The 20876-nt window shown below is 42.7% G+C and overlaps 2 protein-coding genes across 2 annotated transcripts; both read right to left on the bottom strand.

Moving 5' to 3' along the window:
* Positions 1-7812: 7812 nt before the first annotated feature.
* LOC115389131 (odorant receptor 131-2-like) lies at positions 7813-8826 on the bottom strand. The gene is made up of 2 exons (XM_030092560.1): positions 8695-8826; positions 7813-8613 (listed from the first exon to the last, which is right to left on the bottom strand). The coding sequence occupies exons 1-2, from the start codon at positions 8824-8826 to the stop codon at positions 7813-7815; spliced, it is 933 nt and encodes a 310-aa protein (XP_029948420.1).
* Positions 8827-19063: 10237 nt separating this feature from the next.
* LOC115388949 (odorant receptor 131-2-like) lies at positions 19064-20077 on the bottom strand. Its single transcript, XM_030092277.1, has 2 exons — positions 19946-20077; positions 19064-19864 (listed from the first exon to the last, which is right to left on the bottom strand). The coding sequence occupies exons 1-2, from the start codon at positions 20075-20077 to the stop codon at positions 19064-19066; spliced, it is 933 nt and encodes a 310-aa protein (XP_029948137.1).
* Positions 20078-20876: the final 799 nt, after the last annotated feature.

Below are 20876 nucleotides of genomic sequence, written 5' to 3'. Positions count from 1 at the left end.
GCTCCAGTGACATCAGACAGGGGCGGGTCAGCCGGGCGCAATCAGTCAAGTTGGAAACAGCATTACTCCATCAGGTACTTAACAGCACAGACTGTGCTTGGGCGTCAGCCCCAGCGTCAGCCCACATAGTGTGAAGACCACAGAGGGTAAAGACCTGCGAGTCTACCTGCGTGAGTCCACCGAGCAAGGACACCGGCTTCACTAAGGTCTGTCTGTCACAGTCTAACGCACAATGTGTTTCTTACGTATCCCAGTCATCGTCGGCAACCGGAAAAGACGCGTAGTCCTCCGCAAACGCAATCTACACAACCTGTCCACTCTCTCTGGAAGTGGTCCAGCCCACACTCCGTTACCTTCGGTCTCTGGAACCGTCAGTCCGCAGTTAATAAGACAGAATTCATCAGTTCTCTGATGAAACTCTCAGACATTCAGGTCCTAGCCCTGACTGAGACGTGGATCAGCCCAGAAAACTCAGCTACTCCAGCTGCACTCTCTGCGTCAGCTGCGCTAAGCCACACCCCTCACTCTACTGGCCGAGGAGGCGGTGCTGGCATTCTCATTCCGGACAACTGGTCCTCCTCCTCACTGCGCCCGTCGAACAACAACACAACGTTTGAATATCATGCTTTAACGGTCACTACTCCCATCAAAGCATATATTCTGGTTGTGTACCGCCCACCAGTGCGGTACACAACCAGAATATACGGGATTACAAGTATAAAAGCTGTTGGAGTGTGATATCTGTCGTTGTGTTGCAATAGACGATCTTTGCATGATGTGTTGATTGGTTCTAATTTCTGTTTGGTAACTGAAAAATAAAGAGGAGTGGTACCTCCACCCGTAGAAGTGTGCGCGAGTGAGTTCGCTGCACTGAGCTGAAAGCATCTCCCATTGTGTTTGTTTTCCAATAAGTTTGAGTGTGCGAGGCAGGCATGTCTACGACAGAGGGAGCAACCAGAGGAAGCTCCCGGGCAGCGCGAGGAACTGCCACTGCAGAAGATTTAACAAAAGCGCATATAACAAACATGAAACCCTCGCTAGCGTTAGCAACGCCACCCTTAGGTGCTCACGGATGGCAGAACCAGAAAGACAGAAAAAACCTTTGACGAGCGGAAAAAAAGAAAACGGGAGTGGGACACGTTCTGCACGCGGGGTGGGGGGTGGGGGTGGGGGGTGGGGGGTGATGCGGTGGACGTTTACGACAGTGAACTTTCACAGGAGACCAGTAGCGGGAGCGCTAAAGCAAATCTTGCATAGTTCTGCTTTAAGTACAGTACTTAATTAAATTTACTTCGTTACTGACCACCTCTGATTGTCCTGACTTTAAGTATTTAGAACCCCCCCCTGTTGGCGGTACTTCCATGGTTGGGCGGTCTCTCCACTGTTGTGCGGTGTCCCCACCGTTAGCGGCGCTTCTACGGTCAAGGTGTTTCCGCTGTAGTGGTGCTGGTTGCGGTGTTTCCGCTGTAGGGCGCTATGCTGGTTGCGGTATTTCCGCTATTGTGGTGCTTACGCTGGTTGCGGTGTTTCAGCTGTTGTGGCGCTTATGCTGGTTGTGGTGTTCCCGCTGTCACGGCGCTTATGCTGGTTGAGGTGTTTCCGCTGTCGTGGCACTTACGCTGGTTGCATTGTTTCCGCTGTAGCGGCGCTTACACTGGTTGCGGTGCACCACCAGGTTGTGGGGTTTCCGCCAGGTTGCGGTGTTTCATCAACACCAGGTTGCGGTGTTTCCGCTGGGTTGCCACCGGGTTGCAGTGTCTCCGCTGGTGCGGTGTTACGCTATTGCGCTGTCTGCACTCTTTGTGCAGCGGACTGCTCCGTGTTCTGCGCGAGCGGCGGCATAGCCTTCTGTTCTTGGGGCTAAGTAGCGGGTGTTGCTGTGCGGCCGGCGTTCCGGCCTGCCGCCCTGTCCTTTTCCCCACACCTGTTGCTCGGTGTGTGGAGCTGCTCCCGTGGGAGCAGCAGGGTGATCGTTTTCCCTCCGTGCCCACTTGGTTTGCCATGCAGGCTGTGTATACGCCCCTTCCCTCGGCTTACCGCACCACCGTCCCGGGCACCTGATACTCTGACTGATGGCAGCACTGCAGAGCAGTGAGGAGCAGGTGTCCCTGGTCGACTGGTTTTTTCCATTGTGGTGCTGCCCGGCTGCTAGCTTACACTCTGCGTTTGCCGTGCGTGTTTGCCGTCCTGGACTTTTGCAGTCTTTTAACGTAGCCCGGTCCCCATTCACCCTGGGGGTGTATGTGGCGGCAGGCCAGCCCACCATGCATGGGTGCAGGCGGCGCGATTGGGGACCACACTCTGGTGTGGGCTTTCCTCAGGGAGGCTGAGGCTCACGCCCCCCCCCCCCCGCCTCGGATCTACATCTGGTGCTGGAGAGCTTGTGTCAGCCTTCCTTCGAACCTCTGGCAGCAAGCAGAGCTGCAGTATGTGTTACGTAGATGGCGTTTATGTTGGCCGTTGCCACGGCATAGCATGTGGGGGAACTGCGGCAGATGTGCAGACATCTGACCAGCTTGTTGTCTACGGTGGCCCTAGTCGGGGCTCTGCTCTTCCAGGCAGTGCCTGTCCCACTGGGTTATGGACACCGTTTACCGTTCCTATTAGGCCGCAGGGCGGCCTCTGTCCGAGAGTGTGCATTGACACTCCACCAGGGGGGTGTCAATGCCATGGGTCACCCTGGAGGGGGTGCCCCTGGGTGAGCTATGGGCTGTTGCCGTCGGGACGAGGCCTGGCACCTTTCTGGGTCCTACAGGTTAGCCATTGTGCCTCCGCATCCGCTGCGGTTGGTACTGGGCCCTGCAGAGACTTTTCATTGCGATTGGTCTCTGGGATTCCTCGTGACCAAATTGGCATTCGTCATTCCAGTGCTTTAAGCACCGCCTCTGGTGGTCAGTAGGGATGAAATAGAACGAGAGTTACGAATGTAACTACAGTTCTGTAGGACTACAGGTCCCGGATGACCGGCAGAGCGCTCTGTCACTCAGAATCCTCGTGGTCACGCAAGAAGATTCCGTAGGAGACGATTGGTGGGTGGAACCCTGAACTTATACAGTTCCTGGGTCACCCAGGGGTCACGAGTGACGATTGTTGGTATACATACTCGAACTACACATGCGCGAAGGGAACATTCCAGTGCTTTAAGCACCGCCTTTGGCGGTCATCCGGGATTCATCGAACCGTAGTTACATTCATAACTCTCATTTTTGGGTGTTATTCTGGATGAAAATTTGTGTTGGAAATCGCATATCCAGTATACAAAGGCAAAAATATTAAAAACAATAGCTATGTTACACAAAGTTAAAGATTCAATGGACAACAAAGCATTGTACATTTTATATAACACCATGATTGTTCCCCATCTGACCTACTGCACTGAAGTATGGGGAAATGCCTACAAAACATATATTCAGTCAGTTGTCATATTACAGAAAAGAGCCATAAGAATAATCAGTAGAAAACGATATAGAGATCCAACTAATCCATTATTCCTTCAGTTAAAATTGCTGAAATTCCAAGAACTAGTAGATTACAGTATTTTACAAATGATGCTGAAAGCTCACACAAATACACTGCCACCCATTCAGAATAGGTTTGGAAAAAGAGAAAGCAAGTATACTTAAAAGGAACACAGATCTTTAAAAAACCAAGGTTTAGGACAAAAATGATGGAACGTTGTGTATCTGTAAAAGGAATCAGTTTATGGAACAATTTGGAGAAAGACATCAAGGAATCTAAGTCAAGGACCACATTTAAAAGATTAATTAAAGCCAGTGTTAAAGAAATATAATGAAATATACCAGTGATATTTGATTGTCTTTTTTTGTTGTTGTTGTTGTGAAAAGCACTAGGTTAATGGTAATCGAAGAATTAATGTTATGTCACTGTTTGTGTTAGCCATCAGTTATTGTATTTTGCTGTATAATAGGTGTGTGTGTGTGTGTGTGTGTGTGTGTGTGTGTGTGTGTGTGTGTGTGTGTGTGTGTGTGTGTGTGTGTGTGTGTGTGCGTGCGTGCGTGCACATGCGTGTGTGTACTTTTGTGTATGTATGTATGTATATATACTTATGTACTGTATATATTTTTATGGGGGTTTTTTTGTTCTTAATTTTGCTATTTTTGTAATTGACTTCTGGGGATAAGGGGCAGATATAATAAGACTTGTCTTCTTTCTGCTCCCTTTCATTCTTGGTTGGCGACTGTATTTACATGGAACCTTTTTATTTTACAACTGAATGAAATAAAACAAACAAACAAACAAACACACTCTTTTACAATGCCCATTACTGCATTTATACCGGTGTGTGATTGCATGTTTGAAAAACAACTTGGAGGAGAAAAAGACAAAGTCGACAGCAAAAATAACAAAAGTGTTCCTTAAAAAATAAACACGGAGGAATAAAACACAAACACGAAGGAGAGAAAATATAACACAGAGAAAAAAAAATAACATATACAATATGTCCCCTAGGGGGCTCCATATAAACTTCATTGGTACAAATTCTAGTTTGCAACATCTTCTCCATAACGATGTACGCTGGCTTAGCCAGGGCAGAGTGTTGAAGAGAGTGTGTGACCTGCGCGAGGAGATTCCGACGTTTCTATCCAGCCTGCAGCACAGCCAAAAAGCGCAGGAATTTCAGAGCTTTTTAAGCAAAATAAAACAGTGGCAAAAGTTGTTTTTTTGTGCGATATCATGTCTCATCTAATTACCCTCAATCTACAACTGCAAAGCAAGAACCACACTGTCGCTGACATTTACGAGGAGATTGACAGTTTCAGGTCAAAGCTGAGCCTTCTAGAGTGCGACATCACTGGGAGAAAGTTGCATTTTTCCACATCTTCGTGACTATTGTCAGAAAAACAAAATGTGTGAGACCCCAGCTATCAAGAAGATTGTGACGAGCCTGTCAGACAACTTCAAGGAAAGATTTGAAAGCAGCAAACTCTCAACTGACATCCTCCTCTTCCTCAGAGAGCCCTTCTCTGTTGCAGCTGAAGGTCAGTGGACTACAGAGGCGAAAAGGTTGGTCCCTATCATAGACGAGGCAGCTCTTCAGATGGAAGTTGTGGAGATGATATGGAATGAAATTCCTATGAAAATTCAAGAGCATTTTAAATTGATTTGAAAGCAGCATTTATCGATTTCATTCTCAGATTTCGTGATATTGTCTCTCAGAACTCTGCTCTCACGCTCAAATTTGCTCTGCGCGTGTTCCTGCGCTCACACTCAAACTCCTCCTCTTGCTCTCACGGAACTTGTGCTCACGGATCTCTGCTCTGCTCTCGGATTTTTCTTGTATCAACGCTGTCAATCAATAGGAAGCCGGCTCGCTTGGACCAATGAGATTATCCCTGTTTGTATACGGGTGCGTTCGCTGTTTTCTGAGGAGCGTGGCATACGGGCGGACACTCTTTCAACAGGTTTTATTCACTTCCTCCCTCCGGGCCTGTAATAAATATGATTTATTTTTTTATCACTGTTGGAATAAAATATCAGGCAATACATACAACAGCGTCCAAGCTTCTCATTACAATGGCTATATTGTATAATAATAGCTGCATCGAATGCTACTCTTTGAGGTGTGCTGGTGGAGAAAACAATGTCACCATCCTGAAGGGACGAGGTACCTTTTGTCAGTTTGATTTTCAGTTAAATTGACATAATCAGATTCCAACAAATGGACCATTGTCTCGCTTTTTCGTTTTTGTGAAAAAACGAAAAAGAGAATTCAACTCGTTTTCCCGTCCTGACTGACAAAACGGATTTTCCACTCATTATTTCCTGTTTGACAGGGGGGCGGGGCTCTTAACACAGCAGCAAATGTCTGTATGCTGCTCCAGCCTCCTGTCAGGACTGTAAATAACTCATAAAAGTTGTATTAGTGTTACATGAAGAAGCTCACTCTGTGCTTTGCTGCGCTTCGGTTCTAATTGCTCGACGCTACACTGCATTTTTTTGACTCCCGACCATATGAAAGGAGTTTAAAAAAATGACCAGCAGGGGTCGTCCTGTATTGCTCTCCTCATCACTCCGAGTTTACACACTTAATATCTGAAATAATCAACAGATTTGTTGATATGCTGAAAAATAAAAACACCTCATGCAGTTATTTCTAATTAATCCAGCCTCAGTTGCCTCATCATCTGTGATCAGTGGAGAAACACAGTGGAGTTATCCAGACTATTGTTATATTATTTTCATGTTTTTACCTTGTAAGTATCATAAAACCAGGACACATGCAGGCGCCAATACACATGTCAAACGGTACTTCTGACAGAGACACATTATAATTCATTTCCACATATGACATGAACACTGAAACTGGAGCCATTACAGTCAGAATGGTCTTATCATTGTTGTTATACAGTGTTGTACCGCATGGGTTTATTTATTGTTTGCATGTTTTTAATCACGTAAACATTCAATAAATCAATAAATTCTCTGTTTTCTCTCACTCCTTTGGCGTATTAGTTGCCTGCAAAAGGAGTTTAATTCCTTCTCTACAATCTCATTGTACACTGTATGTATGCTCTCAAATCAATTTAAAATGCTCATGAATTCTGATATGGATTTCATTCCATAAGATGAACTCATCTGATTTGCTAAAAAAAAATGACAGAAGAATGAGATGGTGACTGTGAGTGACTTTTGGAACAATGTGGTTCCCCAAGCCAAATTCAAAAACATGAGAGCTATTGAACTGATTCTACTCACAATGTTTCCCTCCACATCCATATGTGAGTCCTTGATGAATTCCATCAAGAACCAGGAGAGAAACAGACCGACAAATAAAGATCTTGACCAGTGCCTCAGGATCGCCACAACGGAATACAAACCGAACATCAGAGCGATTGCCAGCTCATCCCGCTGTCACTTTTCCCACTGATTGGTGAATGGAACCTCTGCTGTATTTCTGTCAATTTTGTTATTGTCTTAAATTACAACTGCAAAACAAGTAGTCATTTAATTTTAATAACAAATTGCGTACTTAAAATGTAACAGAGTTTTCTTAATTAAAAGGAAATGGCACACTGAAACAGAAACAATGAAAACGCTTAAATCCCTCTTCATTTTTTTCTACCTCTGTACTTTCCTGTGTGTGTGCGTGTGTGTGTGTGTGTGTGTGTGTGTGTGTGTGTGTGTGTGTGTGTGTGTGTCAGGCAGACAGTTGACAGGCAGATAGAAAAGCAAGCTCTGCCTGAGAGAAACTGTGTGTGTGGATGTGTGTGTGGCAGGGAGAAGGAACAAACTGGCCACTGAGTGAAGAACAGTGTGACTCCCTGCTGCCATAATCAGCTTTGTACCATCCAAATCTAATGCACATCTGCATTACTTTTGAAGTAGACTACAAGAAAAAAGGGAAAATTGTTGGTTCATCATTTATTTTGAATTGATTTTCAGTATGTACAACTGGCTGATAAAATTTTGATTAAGGACAGTGTTCAAGTCCACTGTGAGTTTGATGGAAATTTATTGTTGGAAATATATTGTTTGTTTTATGTTTTTAACAGATTTATTTATTATTTCACTATGTACAACTGGCTGCTGTTATAACTGTATTGCTGTTGATTTGTTCAAGCAGACTAACAAAGTAAATTGTTGAAATAGTATTTTGGGTTACACTACCACTGGCTGCATTTTCATGAGAAACCATTGTCACATACGTACAGGTAAATAGGGCTTCAGTGTGAGCAGTATTTCATATTGATCTTCTTTTGAGTCTTTTGTAGGTGAACATGAGCAGTGATAGCTTGGTTGTGGGGCCTTTAAAGAATGTGAAAAACAGAAGACGTAAGTCTGAAACAATTTTCATAATGACCTTTTCTGAGTCTTTAGTGGATGAATATTTGCATTATCTGTGAAGAGCAGATACCTCTTCAGGTACTTCCTGAACATCTTGTCTCGTATCCCATAAATTATTGGATTGATGAGTCGAGGCAAAACCTGGATGAAAACAGCAGCCATGAAGTAAATGAACAAAACCCTTCTGGGAAAAACGACAACCAATCCTCGTACTATCAGATTAAACAGGAAGTTGAGCATACACAGCAGCAGCTGGAAACCGTGAAGCAGGATTGTGTTTTGAGCTTTCTTAGCATTTGCAGTAGCTGCTTTTGCAGCTAACAGGATCTTGAAGTATGCAAAGAAAACAATGAGCCAAACAAGCACTAAAAACACAATGTCAGATATGGACCTCTTCCTTATGAGATAAATGTTCTTTAAAACCAGTTTCCTCACACAAGTAGTCCTGGAAAGAAAGAAATCTGCGGTTTCTGTTCCCAATGTGACAAACACATCTGGAAGGATTGAAAGTGAGTTGACCAGCCAGATCAGAGCGATCAGGACGTACGTCCTCCTGACAGAACAGATCCGTGAGTGATGGAGAGGGAAGCAAACGGCCACGTAACACTCTACAGACATCACAGCGATGGTCAGAGGGTTGTTCTGTTTGGCCAAAACAGCCGCCACGATCAGAATGATGCATAACGAGACGTTGATTCCAGACAAGTTGTAAGTCAGGGCTTGGAGCAGGATGTACAACGTCAACAGGATAATGTCGTTGATGACCAGGTGGATGTACAGGATGTACCGGGGATTCGTGTAGAAAATCTGAAACAGCACGGCATTGATTTAAATACACAGGGCACTGTTGAGAGCAAACTGACAGGATCAAAGTGTGGTGGATCAAACCTGGTGTCTGGTGAAGATGTGGACCAGCATCCCATTGATGTAGATGATGGAGACACAGAGAGTCAACGTTACCATGTTCTTAATTAATGCTTCTTCTAAAGGCTCCCGATAGATCCCTGTTGTCTGATTCATTCCAGCATCTGAATGATTCAGTCAGTTTAAAGAAAGAAAAAAAAAAAAAACATATTATCAACCAGGATCTGAAAAACGTTGCCAGGTATTTGCATGAATGAAAGCTGCTTTCTCTATAATTCAAATCCTGGTGACGGTAAATATTCTGTAGCACTGTTAAAACTTTAACTGTGTATAATCTTTTATGGTTTAATTCTAAACTTGCTGATGCAGATGTGAACATGCATCTCCCACCCCCTCCCCTAATCACTGTGAAAAATTTCCCAAAGTAAATTAAAAAAAAATTTCACCACGTCAAAGTAATTTAAACCACATTTAAACATCACTTAGCTGTAATGGAATAATTTCTCATAAATCTAATAAATGCTTGTAGTTGAATGGCTCAGTCGTAATTGGCCCTCTGAGTTAGGCTGAATCCCATTTCAGCCCTTGGCCCTCCCCCTTGGCCCTACCCCTCCATTTTGCACGTTCACGTGGAGGGGTAGGGGTGTCCCAATTGTCATTATGACGGCCGGGTAGGGAGAAGTGGTAGGGCTATGCACCCCACCAAATGGAGATTCTCCCGAGGCCCACTCCAAACGGAGGGGTATGACAGATTTCCCAGAAAGCCTTGCAAAATCGCCAAGATGGCGGCGTCCGCAATGAAAGAAGTTCATAAATGTAAGTATTTTCTCAATTAATAAAGTTTTAAAATGAAAGAAAAACATTCTTCTTCGGCAAACTATTGTCGCATCTGCCTACGTCATCAGCAGCGGCGACTACTGATGACGTACGCGATTGTCAAAGGGGTGTCCCAATTCAGAGGGGTTTACTTTCGGCCCTACCCCTTAGCACTCCGTTTCAAAGGGGTAAGCGCATTGGGTAGGGCAAAGGGGTAGGGATAGAAAGAGAAATGGGATTGGGCCTTAATGTCCATCAAGGCAGTAGGAAGTGCAGCAGGACCCTCTGTCAGATAGCAGAGGAATTGCATATGTACAAGTATACTGATATATGATACATTAAAAAAAATGAGAATATCAGAAAAAAAACCACCACAATGTATATTACCACCACAGCAAATAAAAGACATGATACACATTTCATTTTGTCTTCTTTATTTCCTACAAAATAAAAATAAAGCATTCAGTTCATGTTCCAATAGTGAACATAATTCACCTGTGACCATGAACCCACCTGCAACTTCTGCTCCAGTATCTCAATTTCCAGTTTCGTCTTCTTCATCTGGAGGTCCAGATACTGCTGTTCTTTAAGGGATTTCTCTGTCTTGTTAAGTAAGTGGATTTTGTAAATTTCTTTGACTGCTAACTGGGAATACACAGAGAACATTAAACTGTCCAGCTGCACATGAACTGAATGAAATGAACCTCTGGTGTTTACTGAACATCATCTCACAGTTTTGATCTGTGATGTGGAAGTTGAGGCACCATCCTGCTGCTGACCAGCCATGATCTGTTAAAAAGGATGACAATTTGAATATTTCAGTGTTGGCTAAATGTCAAGCTCTATGTTCCACAGGAGGATTCAGAGTTTTAATGGGAAGCGAACAATCAGCAACGTACCTCTATATGACTTTCTGGATCCTCTGTGAAGGCAGCAGACACGGTTTCATCCTCCTCATCCTGGATAAATAACATCTTTCAGTATGTTTGCTTATATTTTTCCAAACTAACATTTGGCAAAAATATTCTGAGTATTTCCTGCTGACAGTTTCAGGTTGGTTGTAGCATGAAGGGGCTCCAGCAGGCAGATAGAACCTTCACAATCTGGGCCAAAAGAAGAAAAGAACATGAAAGACAAAATAAATATTTGTATCAATAACATTTTTTAAATATTATACTCAAATAATAGATAATAACATTAGATTAAATAGGATTAATTATTTAACATAACATGATATAGATGTGTGACATAAAACAACTGCACAGTCCATCAGCCACTTAGTATTTATGCTACTTTACAATGTAAAACATGCTTAAAAAGATGAACCTCAATGAGATCTTTTGAACGATGTTTTAATATTTCATCTTTAGCTGCTGCCATGTGCGCTTCTTCCCAGCAGGATTACAACTAAATGAAATACCTTAATAGGTGACCATTCAAACAGTTTCCCTGTAATAATATTTAATATTCAATAATATTCTGATATAAAGGACTACATTTAAACTTACTCATTGACACGGGCAGCAATTTTCTGCCATGCCATCTCCCTCTCTTTTGCTGCTGCAGCGGTGTTGCATTTTTTTCTAAAATGTGTTCCAGCTTCCATATGTCGCTCTCCGCTTCTCTGTTGCCATGGTGACTCGTCAAATCGGCGCTCCATTGATGCTGGCTTTTTATAGTTGTCGTGCACGTGCTAAACTCCAGGTGAAACTACTTGAAGTTGAGTAATCCAACTCAAATCAACTGTTGTGTAACCGAAAACCCAGCGTTTTCCTTTCAGAGTAGATCAACACAGAGTTCAGGATTTCACTCAGAGTTTTTTCAACCTGCTTGGCGAAATGGACCCCTGATCTTCTGAACTAAAATCAACAACTTGTGCAAACATTCTGGAAACACTTGCTTGTGCATAGCTAATAATGTGTTTTCCTCAACTAGATCTTCATCAGTTTAATCAGTCTTGACTTTAGAAACAGTGTGTTGGTTACATGCTCTCTTGGATCTGCTTTGTGAATAATTCTTCCTGCTCTTTTCTGGAAAATAAATAAAGGCTTCATCCTGCTCACATATGTGCTGCCCCACATGTTCAAACAATAACCTAAATATGCCAGAATGAGTGAACAGTACAAAAATTCTCAGTACATCACAATTCAACTCATGCTTTGCTTTAAGTACAGCTATGTTCTTTGATAACTTTGTTTTCACATAGGATAGATATTTCTATGTCAGTTTCTCATCTATTACTCGCCCCAAAAACCTAGGCTCAAAAACTCTCTCAATATCAATTCCATCCATAGAGGAAAAACTCACCTGCAGAGGTCTGTAACTCACTGATGTCTGTACGGAAGAGACAAGATCTGAGTTTGAGTGTAATTTATAGTTTAATGTCCTGATAAACATATTCAGAGGGTGTGTGTGTGTGTGTGTGTGTGTTTGTGTGTGTGTGCATGTGCATATGTGCATGCGCACACACACGTGACACACACGTGACACACACACATGTGAAGGCAGTCCTAAAAGTGACTGAGCCACTCCAAAAGTAAATATTAAACTAGAATAAAAGTTACGAAAGGTAAAACGCAAACTGCATTCAACAGCTGCTCTTACACTTTAATATGTTTGTCTGCATGAATACAGAGCTCAGAACGTATTGTTGCATCTTCAGTTAAAAATTGGGTGCATGCAACAACCAAAAAAGCAAATATTTTGTTTGATTACAGATAAATTGAAATATTCTCATATTTTTAGTGTTTTTAAAGGTGCAGTAAGTAACATTACGTCACATAACGTAGATTATGAATGTAGCTGCTAGTGAGCTGGTTCTCAGGTAGAGGGCCATGACCATACCCAGGAGAACCGGCCCACACGGGCGGCTACCCGCCCCAAGCCAGCGACCCCCCGGCGCTCCAGCCACGTACCCCGAGATCCAGGGCTTTGTCACCTAAACTTTTGTGTCTTTTTCAGGCTTCCCCTGTTTTTCATCAAATCCAATTTTGATCATCTGAACTCAGTTCATATATATAGACAGTGGTGGAAAGTAACGAAGTACAAGTACTTTGTTACTGTGCTTAACTATTTTTTCTGTGTATCTGTACTTTACTCAAGTAAAAAAATGAAGGGGTACTTTTACTTGATTACATTTTAGAGCAGGTATCTGTACTTTTTACTTCACTACATTTAGATTTATGGCTGCAGTACTCGCTACTTTTCAATTTTCTGTAAATCTATTGTTTGTTTTTTTTCTGTGTGCGGCAAGCACGCAAAAATGAAAGTGAAACTACACGCGCCATCGTAAACGAGCGGTAGAGGCACCAAACGAGTACGAGCTTCATTACAGAGACGAAGAAGGCCTCGACCAATAAAACAACTCTGATACTGCGTTCAGCTCCAGTGAAGCAGTAGCCGGCTAGCACAAGAGATTGAGAATGGGAAATTGTGGCACAATGGACGAAATCAGCGTGGAGGATGAGCGCAGCCCCGGCAGCAACGACAGACACGATCAGGAGGATCCGTGGACAACGAGGACGTTCAGCCGTGGCCCTGCTTGAAGGAGCTCCTATGTCTGGGATAGAAAAATGACTCTTGGCGGTTTTAGTGCTTCTTTGCTTGCCTCTAAAAAAACTGAGCTGCTGGCTTTCAAAAACTCGCCATCAAATCTGAAAAAGCACGTTCAGGTAAGATTTTCCTTTATGCTTTTTTTACATCATTGTTCTATCCGCTCTGAGTTATGGTATTACCCTGAGGTTCAAGATCAGCTGACCAGTGAAAGATCTCCTTTATATTTAGTTTTGAGTCTTTTATAAATTCAATAATCTGTTTTCGTTTTTAAAACCCTATCTATTGGTCAAAGCAGAGCATAGAAAACAATTAATGATCAACTAAACTTGCACACTAATGGCCAATGGTTTAGTGTGATAAATCAACGGTCATGACATGACATAAATAATTCACCAATAATAAATAAACAACTGAAATTATTAAACTTTGTGTGTTTAACGTAATTTGCCCTCAAAGTTCCACTGTAAGTTGCAATTTATAGTACTTACTTACTACTTTTCAAATTAATCTATTAATTCTATTTTTCATTTACATTGTACAATAACTATACTTGTAATATATTATTTGAAATGTCTTTGAGCAGTAAATTTAATCTATAATATTGTTTGCAATATCTATCTTGCAGGTTTATTCCAATCGAGCTCTCGTTCCTGACTGAATATGTTGCCGTTATGACCCCAGCCGTGAAGGCTCTCAACTTTGCAGACTGAAGCAGATGTGCAGTGGGATGGCTGGTACCAACCATTACAGTTCTTACCCAGAAGCTTGAGCGCCTCCAGCGGTCATCAAAGATCCTGAAATGATCGCTGCTGCTATCCTGCTCCCAAAGTTCCGAACATCATGGACAAATACCGTATTTTCGGCACTATAAGGCGCACGTAAAAACCTGTAATTTTCTCAAAACCCAACAGAGCCCCTTATAATCCGATGCGCCTTTTTTGTGGGAATTACGGTAATCAACCTGATCACATTAGCAAACAAGCTCTGCTGGCTTGTAGCTAAGCTAGCCAGTTCAAACAGAACGGCAAACATGAAGTTTCAGGCACATTCTCCACCTCAAACCTGTCTGTCACCATAATCACACAATTGTCCTCCAGTCTCCCAGCCGGGGGAGCACGGCGTGTGGCTGGACGCCGGGCGGCAGCCTGCACGCTGCGACGTCGAGAGGGGCCGGCCCCCGCCCGGCAGCCCACCCGCCGGGAGCGGCTGGACGGCTGCGGCTGAGCTGTCGGTGGGGCACTTCACTCAGGAGACCGCAGCTGGCTGGACCCCGGTGACCAGTGGTGGCCGCGCTCTGAGCTGCATATCCGTGAAGAGGAGCGATCCTCAGTCAAACTCGCTCTGATATGTCGCTTTACTCACACATTTCAACAGAGAATGTATCCACCTAGATTGCTAATATGTATTTCGCTCATATTATTCTATACATCCTATGCGCCTTAAAATGCGGTGCGCCCCATATATTATTTTTTTTAAATAAAAGCCATTCATTGACTGTGCGCCTATTAATCCAGTGAGCCTTATGTTACAGAAAATATGGTCATGAGGATGTGCTGAAAGCAGGTTTTTTTTTTTTTTTAAATAATTGCCATTCAGCCACTTTCTTTAATATGAGTTATTATAAAATGCTAAGTCACTAAATCATTGCAAATATATGTTTTTTGTATAGGTATGGATTACATCAAGATGTATTTGGACCAGGTACCAACACAAAGGTTTGGCAACAGCTCTCCATCATCAGATGATGAGGATTTATTTGGCTCCATGAAGGCCAACGTCCAGGAAAGTACAAAGCGGCAAAATGCCTACCTAACCAGCACAAGCACAGTATTCCACGTTTTGAAGTCGTTCCCCATGGTGTGCAGTCTGTCTCTCGAGTTAAACACACCTTTACCTGCATCTGCAGCATGCTGAGACTGTTCAGTACAGCTGGGTTGATCCTCTCTCCTAAAAGAGCTCGTCTCCATTCAAACACCTGTAAAATACTTGCCAAGAGAATAGTCTGTCTTGTTAAATATTATGCCAGAATTGTAAATAATTCACAATTTTTGAGCTTGTAAAGGTTTTGTTTACAATGCTCTGTTCTAAATAAATTTAAGCAGACAGTGTTTCGCTTGGTTCATATTTTGAATATTTACTACATTCACAATTCACGTTCAATATTTTACATTTTTGCATTTTTTCGTTGGAAATAAATGCTTTTAATTTTTACTAGCAAAGTAAATTTTAAACAAGTACTTTTGTACTTTTACTGAAGTAAATTATTCCTTGAGTACTTTGACTTTTACTTAAGTATTGTTTTGCCCCAGTATCTGTACTTTTACTTAAGTAAACAAAATGAATACTTCTTCCACCACTGTATATAGAGGAGTAGGCAGGCATGACTCAATAAAGCTCACCGTCAAAAGACCAAGGCCGTCCTAAATTTCCGTTTCTATTATTGGCCCGCTAACCTGCGTTTTCTAACATTTTGGTCTCATTTCCATGGCCAGCCTGATTGCCCTGACTGGTTGGTCATGGAATCACGAATGAAAGACAATCTGTCCTACTCGGATACTTCTTTCAGCTAACCCAGTGGTTAAACACTATTTAAGGATTTGGGCACAATTTCAGAAATGTTTTGAGCTTCATGACTTCTCTTTTTTATGTCCCATTGCATCAAATCACCTTTTTAAAGCATATATTCAAGACCCAATCTTGGTGAGTGGACTGGAACAGGGCTTGTATGTTTCAAGGATCTGTTTATAGACAATACTCTATGATTATTTGAACAACTGAGCAGAAATTCAGCCTTCACCAGTGAAGCTGTTTTCGGCATTTACAAGTAAAGGCCCGTCCATGCTTCACATGTACGCGTTTCCGCGTCCGCTTTGGAAGGTCCGCGCACCACCGATGCGGACGCGCTTTCTGCCATGCTACATTTTGAGCTCAGCTGTGCGCGTCTCATGCAGGCGCGGTGATCCACGCAGCCTCGAGAAGCTTTTCTGGCTCTACAGACTGTTTATCTGCTCCTTTATTACGGATTATTTAGAGAAAATTAAGCACATACATTGTCAGTACATTATCTTGAAGTATTAAAGTTTATTTAGCCTTTTTTTTCTGTTTCTGAATCGCGGGGGCGGCGCGGGAGCGATTAGGTACTTTTTCACTTCTGTCTGCAGACCTTCTCCTCCCTCCAGACAGTCTCTCTCTCTTTCCACGAGTTTTTCACTCTTTCGGTGTCTTTAAGTGGAGCCATCAGGCTGGAGCTCCGTCTACTTTCACGTTTACCGTCATGTTTTGTTTGCTATGGCGCTCTGGCGCAGGCGCACACTTCCGCGACCTGCGCGCAATGCGCAACGCGGTCTCAATTTGTGGCTGCTGCGCGGACGTCCGCGGATCGGTCCGCGCGGACCCTAGCGGACAGGAATTCATGACGATTTTTACGTCACGCGGACCAACGCGCCACGCGCACCCACGCGGACATGTGAAGCATGGACGGGCCTTAAGGCATTACCTGTTTTCTAAACTATTCAGCCCTTCTACACCACTGAATCCTCTCTTTAAATCCATTTCAGAACACACTTGTTTCTCTGTTATGTGGCATGATGCTGGCTATGGGGTGTGCACTTATGGACAAACTTAAGACAGCTAAGGAGGAAGACTTGGGCTGCTCTTCACCAGAGGACACACGGACCTCCATTCTAAAACTGGTTAACTCTTCTTACCTGCTCGTCACAGCCTTATCTAATTCAAAGCGGTACATAGAGCCCACATCTCTAAAGTCAAATAGCTACCTTTTACCCTGAGGTCCATCCATTGTGTCTTAAATGTAAAATCTAGGATGCCACTCTTTTTCATATGTAGTACTGGTCATGCCCCAGCCTGAACAGATTCTGGTTGGTGGTCTCCCATACCTTATCTGAGGTGTTGGCGGTAAAACTTTATGTGGTCGTAGGAGGAGAGGGCTTTGCTTACGAACTGTCTGGATCTGTCCCTGTCCATCTCTCTGCTGAGTTCAGTGTGTCTCCCTGTGCTCCCTGATCTCACATTCTTCCTGTATCCTTGTCCCTATCGTGTTTCCCTCACATTACCTCACTCTTGCAATCATTGTCCAATCCTCTTTCATCTCCTCCCCCTTCCTTGTGTGTTTAAGCCCTGTTCCCACTTGCACCTGTGTTCGCTTGTGTTCTTTTGTGTTCCTGTCATCTGACGTCCCATGTATTTTGGACTTTCTTGTTGCTCCGAGGTCCATTTAACAAAGCAGATTTTGCCAAAAGTGTTAACCCTGAAATGCGGGAAACTCGGAGATATCAGTTTCACAGTGGGAGTTAATTGAACTCAGGGAATAAAGAATAACTCCAACCTGTTTCACAGACTCTCTGGAACTAACCTGGTTCAGAGGAGGCTTTTCCCTCAAAATCTTAAGTTTCCCTCTGTCTCCGCCCACTTGCAACCACACTGAGTTTCATTTCCTCAATCATTCATTCAGCTGGAGAGTTTCGCGGAACATATTTCTGCCATCTGTCATTTAATATGATTAAAAAAAGAAAAGAAAAAAAAAACTCAATCAGTCTTGTAATATTAAGTCCATTAGGCTCAGGTGGTGACATTTTTCACTCACATATCATGTTCTTTGACAACGATCTGTGGATGAAGATGCAAACACTTAACATTTACTTTTTATTATAAAACATGTCAAAAACATCATGGTTCTCTTATGAGATTACTTCGAGGTGCCACCTGTTTGAACAATGTTTTTATTTGAAGCTGCTGCCAAGTGCTCCTCTCCCAGTTCGATTGTGCCTAAATTAAATAAACGATGGCCTATAATTCAAGCAGTTTTCTTCTGTAACATTATTATGATTAGAAAGGACTGCATTTAAAGTGATGTATTGCCCTAAGCAGCTATGTTCGCCCTCTATTTTTGAAGCTGCAGCATATCACACTACTTTCTAAAAACATATTCACATGTGCTGTATGAGCACATTAAAATGAAAACCACTTGATCCACATCCTTGTTGCCATGGTGACATCGAAATGGTGCTCCACTTATGCTGTCTCGCTCTTAACTCCTGTTGAAAGTATTCAGAGTTGATCTAACTAATTTAAATCCGCCTTTCTGAAACTGAAAACTTAGAGATTCCTGAATTTGGCCCGGAATCAGATTCTGGTTTGTGTTTGTGATTCTTCTACCTGCATGCTCTAATAAACGGTCATACTCAGCCATCTGTCTGAGTCTGCGTTTGGATTCAACGCCAGTTCTGAAAAGCGAGCAGTGAGCAGTGTGGAGATGGATGTTAGCTTTAATTATGGTTCTTTGTAGACACAATCAACAAGACAGCAACAAAACAAGTCCAGTTAATATTTTTAACCCTGACATAATTAGCTGTCTTGTTTTGTTGCTTCACATGGCTGACACGACAGCAGGACGTAGGCTGCAAAGGCACGGAAATGTTACAGATGAAAAAGACAGAAACTCTGAAAACAACGTAGTTTCATGTTGGGCTACTAGTGGGTGCTGGTTTTTGTATTTGTAATGACGCCTATACATTTGCAGGAAGCAGTACACTATCAAGATTAACTTTGGTGAGTACACAGACATTTGTAACGACAGATGACACACTTGGATTACAGGCAACACTCACCTCTAGAACTACCAAGTCCAGGAGAATATGGACTGGGAGTCATGACGCACTAGAGGTAAACATAGTTGTTATCAGTCTACTCGCTCATATGCAGAACTATTCACTATGACTGAAGTGGCAAGCACAAGTAGCAGCGTTCCCATCAACTACACAGAGATGGAACCTGATCGTTTTCAGGAGGTTGCATTTTCAGTTCCCTAGAGCACCAAAAGCAAAAGAAAACAAAAGTTTTGCATTTTCATGAGAAACCATTGTCAGATAAACGGGGCTTCGGGGTGAACAGTATTTCATAATGATCTTCTTTTGAGTCTTTTGCAGGTGAACATGAGCACTGATAGCTTTGTTGTGGTGTCTAAAGAATGTTAAAGACAGAAGACGTACGTCTGAACCAATTTTCATAATGACCTTTTCTGAGTCTGTAGTGGATGAATGTTTGCATTATCTGTGAAGAGCAGATACCTCTTCAGGTACTTCCTGAACATCTTGTCACGTATCCCATAAATTATTGGAGTGATGAATCGAGGCAAAACCTGGATGAATACTGCAACCATGAAGTAAATGAAGAAAACCTTTCTGGGGAAAAAGACTCCCAGTCCTTCTACTATCAGGTCAAACAGGAAGTTGAACATGCAGAGCAGCAGCTGGAAGCCATGAAGCAGGATGGTGTTTTGAGCTTTCTTAGCATTTGCAGTAGCTGCTTTTGCAGCAAAAAGGATCTTGAAGTATGCAAAGAAAACAATGAGCCAAACAAGCACTAAAAACACAATGTTATTTATGGACCTCTTCCTTATAAGATGAATGTTCTTAAAAACCAGTTGCCTCACACAAACAATCCTGGAAAGAAAGAAATCTGTGGTTTCTGTTCCCAATGTGACAAACACATCTGGAAGGATTGAAAGTGAGTTGACCAGCCAGATCAGAGCAATCACGACGTACGTCCTCCTGACAGAACAGATCCGTGAGTGATGGAGAGGGAAGCAAACGGCCACGTAACACTCTACAGACATCAGAGCGATGGTCAGAGGGTTGTTCTGATTGGACAAAACAGCCGCCACGATCAGAGTGATGCATAATGAGACGTTGATTCCAGACAAGTTGTAAGTCAGGGCTTGGAGCAGGATGTACAACGTCAACAGGATAATGTCGTTGATGACCAGGTGGATGTACAGGATGTACCGGGGATTCGTGTAGAAAATCTGAAACAGCAAGGCATTGATTTAAATACACAGGACACGACTGAGAGCAAACTGACAGGACCAAAGTGTGGTGGATCAAACCTGGTGTCTGGTGAAGATGTGCACCAGCATCCCATTGATGTAGATGATGGAGACACAGAGAGTCAAAGTTACCATGTTCTTGAGTAAGGTTTCTTCTAAAGGCTCCCGATAGATCACTGTTGTCTGATTCATTCCAGCATCTGAAAGAGCCAGTGAGGATAAAACAACACGTTGTGGACCAACATCTCAAAAACACTGCAAAGCATTCACATGAATGAAAGCTGCTTCCTCGATGATTCAAGTCCTGATGACGGCAAATGTTCTGCAGAACTGTTAAAACTTTCCAACATAACATGGACTGTTTGTGCATCTTTTTTTTTTTTTTGTTTGATTCTGGACTTGTAATTTAAACCACATTTAAACATCACTCAACTACAGGAATCTGTGTTTTCATAGTGTCAGATCATAAATTAAACCAAACATGAAATAGAATAAGTACTCATACTTTGATATATACTTGCAGCTGAACGACTCAGTCATAATTTGGATGCCTGTTAGTGAGGGTAAACACGTTGTGGCAATCTGAGTTTTTCAGTTTTTCTCCATTGGTTTGGCTCATTTTTTAAAACAGAAATTACATTTTCAAAACATGGACAAACTTCCAAGCTACCTGGTAACTGCTCACAACAGAATGGTGTTTCTTATTCATTTCTTCACATTGCAAATATCTTAGTCCATGTCTCAGTGTCTCAGAACGTCTTTGCAAAGGATTGGGCATCGTGAGGTTAGATTTAGCACAATGTTCAAGTGTGTAGGCTACATAGTTTTCCTTTTGTTTGCTTGTGTTGATATCACAGTTTGTTGAATTTTCTTTGTGGTGAGTCAATAAAAAGTAATTAGTTTCCTTGGAAGTATGACAGCAATGTGCAAAGTCAAAACATGAAGTTGTTTCTTACTGTGAAATGCTTTTTTTCCCTTCAGTTTCATATAA

The sequence above is a fragment of the Salarias fasciatus genome, chromosome 5 (genome assembly GCF_902148845.1).
Source record: "Salarias fasciatus chromosome 5, fSalaFa1.1, whole genome shotgun sequence".
NCBI classification, from domain to species: domain Eukaryota; kingdom Metazoa; phylum Chordata; class Actinopteri; order Blenniiformes; family Blenniidae; genus Salarias; species Salarias fasciatus.
Note: the sequence above shows the minus strand (reverse complement) of the source record. Positions and strands in the feature narration are given on the sequence as shown.

What these genes read in the sequence shown, in the direction of transcription:
- LOC115389131 (XM_030092560.1), bottom strand. Translation starts at nt 8,826, where the DNA reads ATGAATCAGACAACAGGGATCTATCGGGAGCCTTTAGAAGAAGCATTA. An exon ending in ACATCTTCACCAGACACCAG is followed by an intron (nt 8,614 to 8,694) that starts GTTTGATCCACC and finishes GTGCTGTTTCAG; the next exon opens with ATTTTCTACACGAATCCCCG.
- LOC115388949 (XM_030092277.1), bottom strand. Translation starts at nt 20,077, where the DNA reads ATGAATCAGACAACAGTGATCTATCGGGAGCCTTTAGAAGAAACCTTA. An exon ending in ACATCTTCACCAGACACCAG is followed by an intron (nt 19,865 to 19,945) that starts GTTTGATCCACC and finishes TTGCTGTTTCAG; the next exon opens with ATTTTCTACACGAATCCCCG.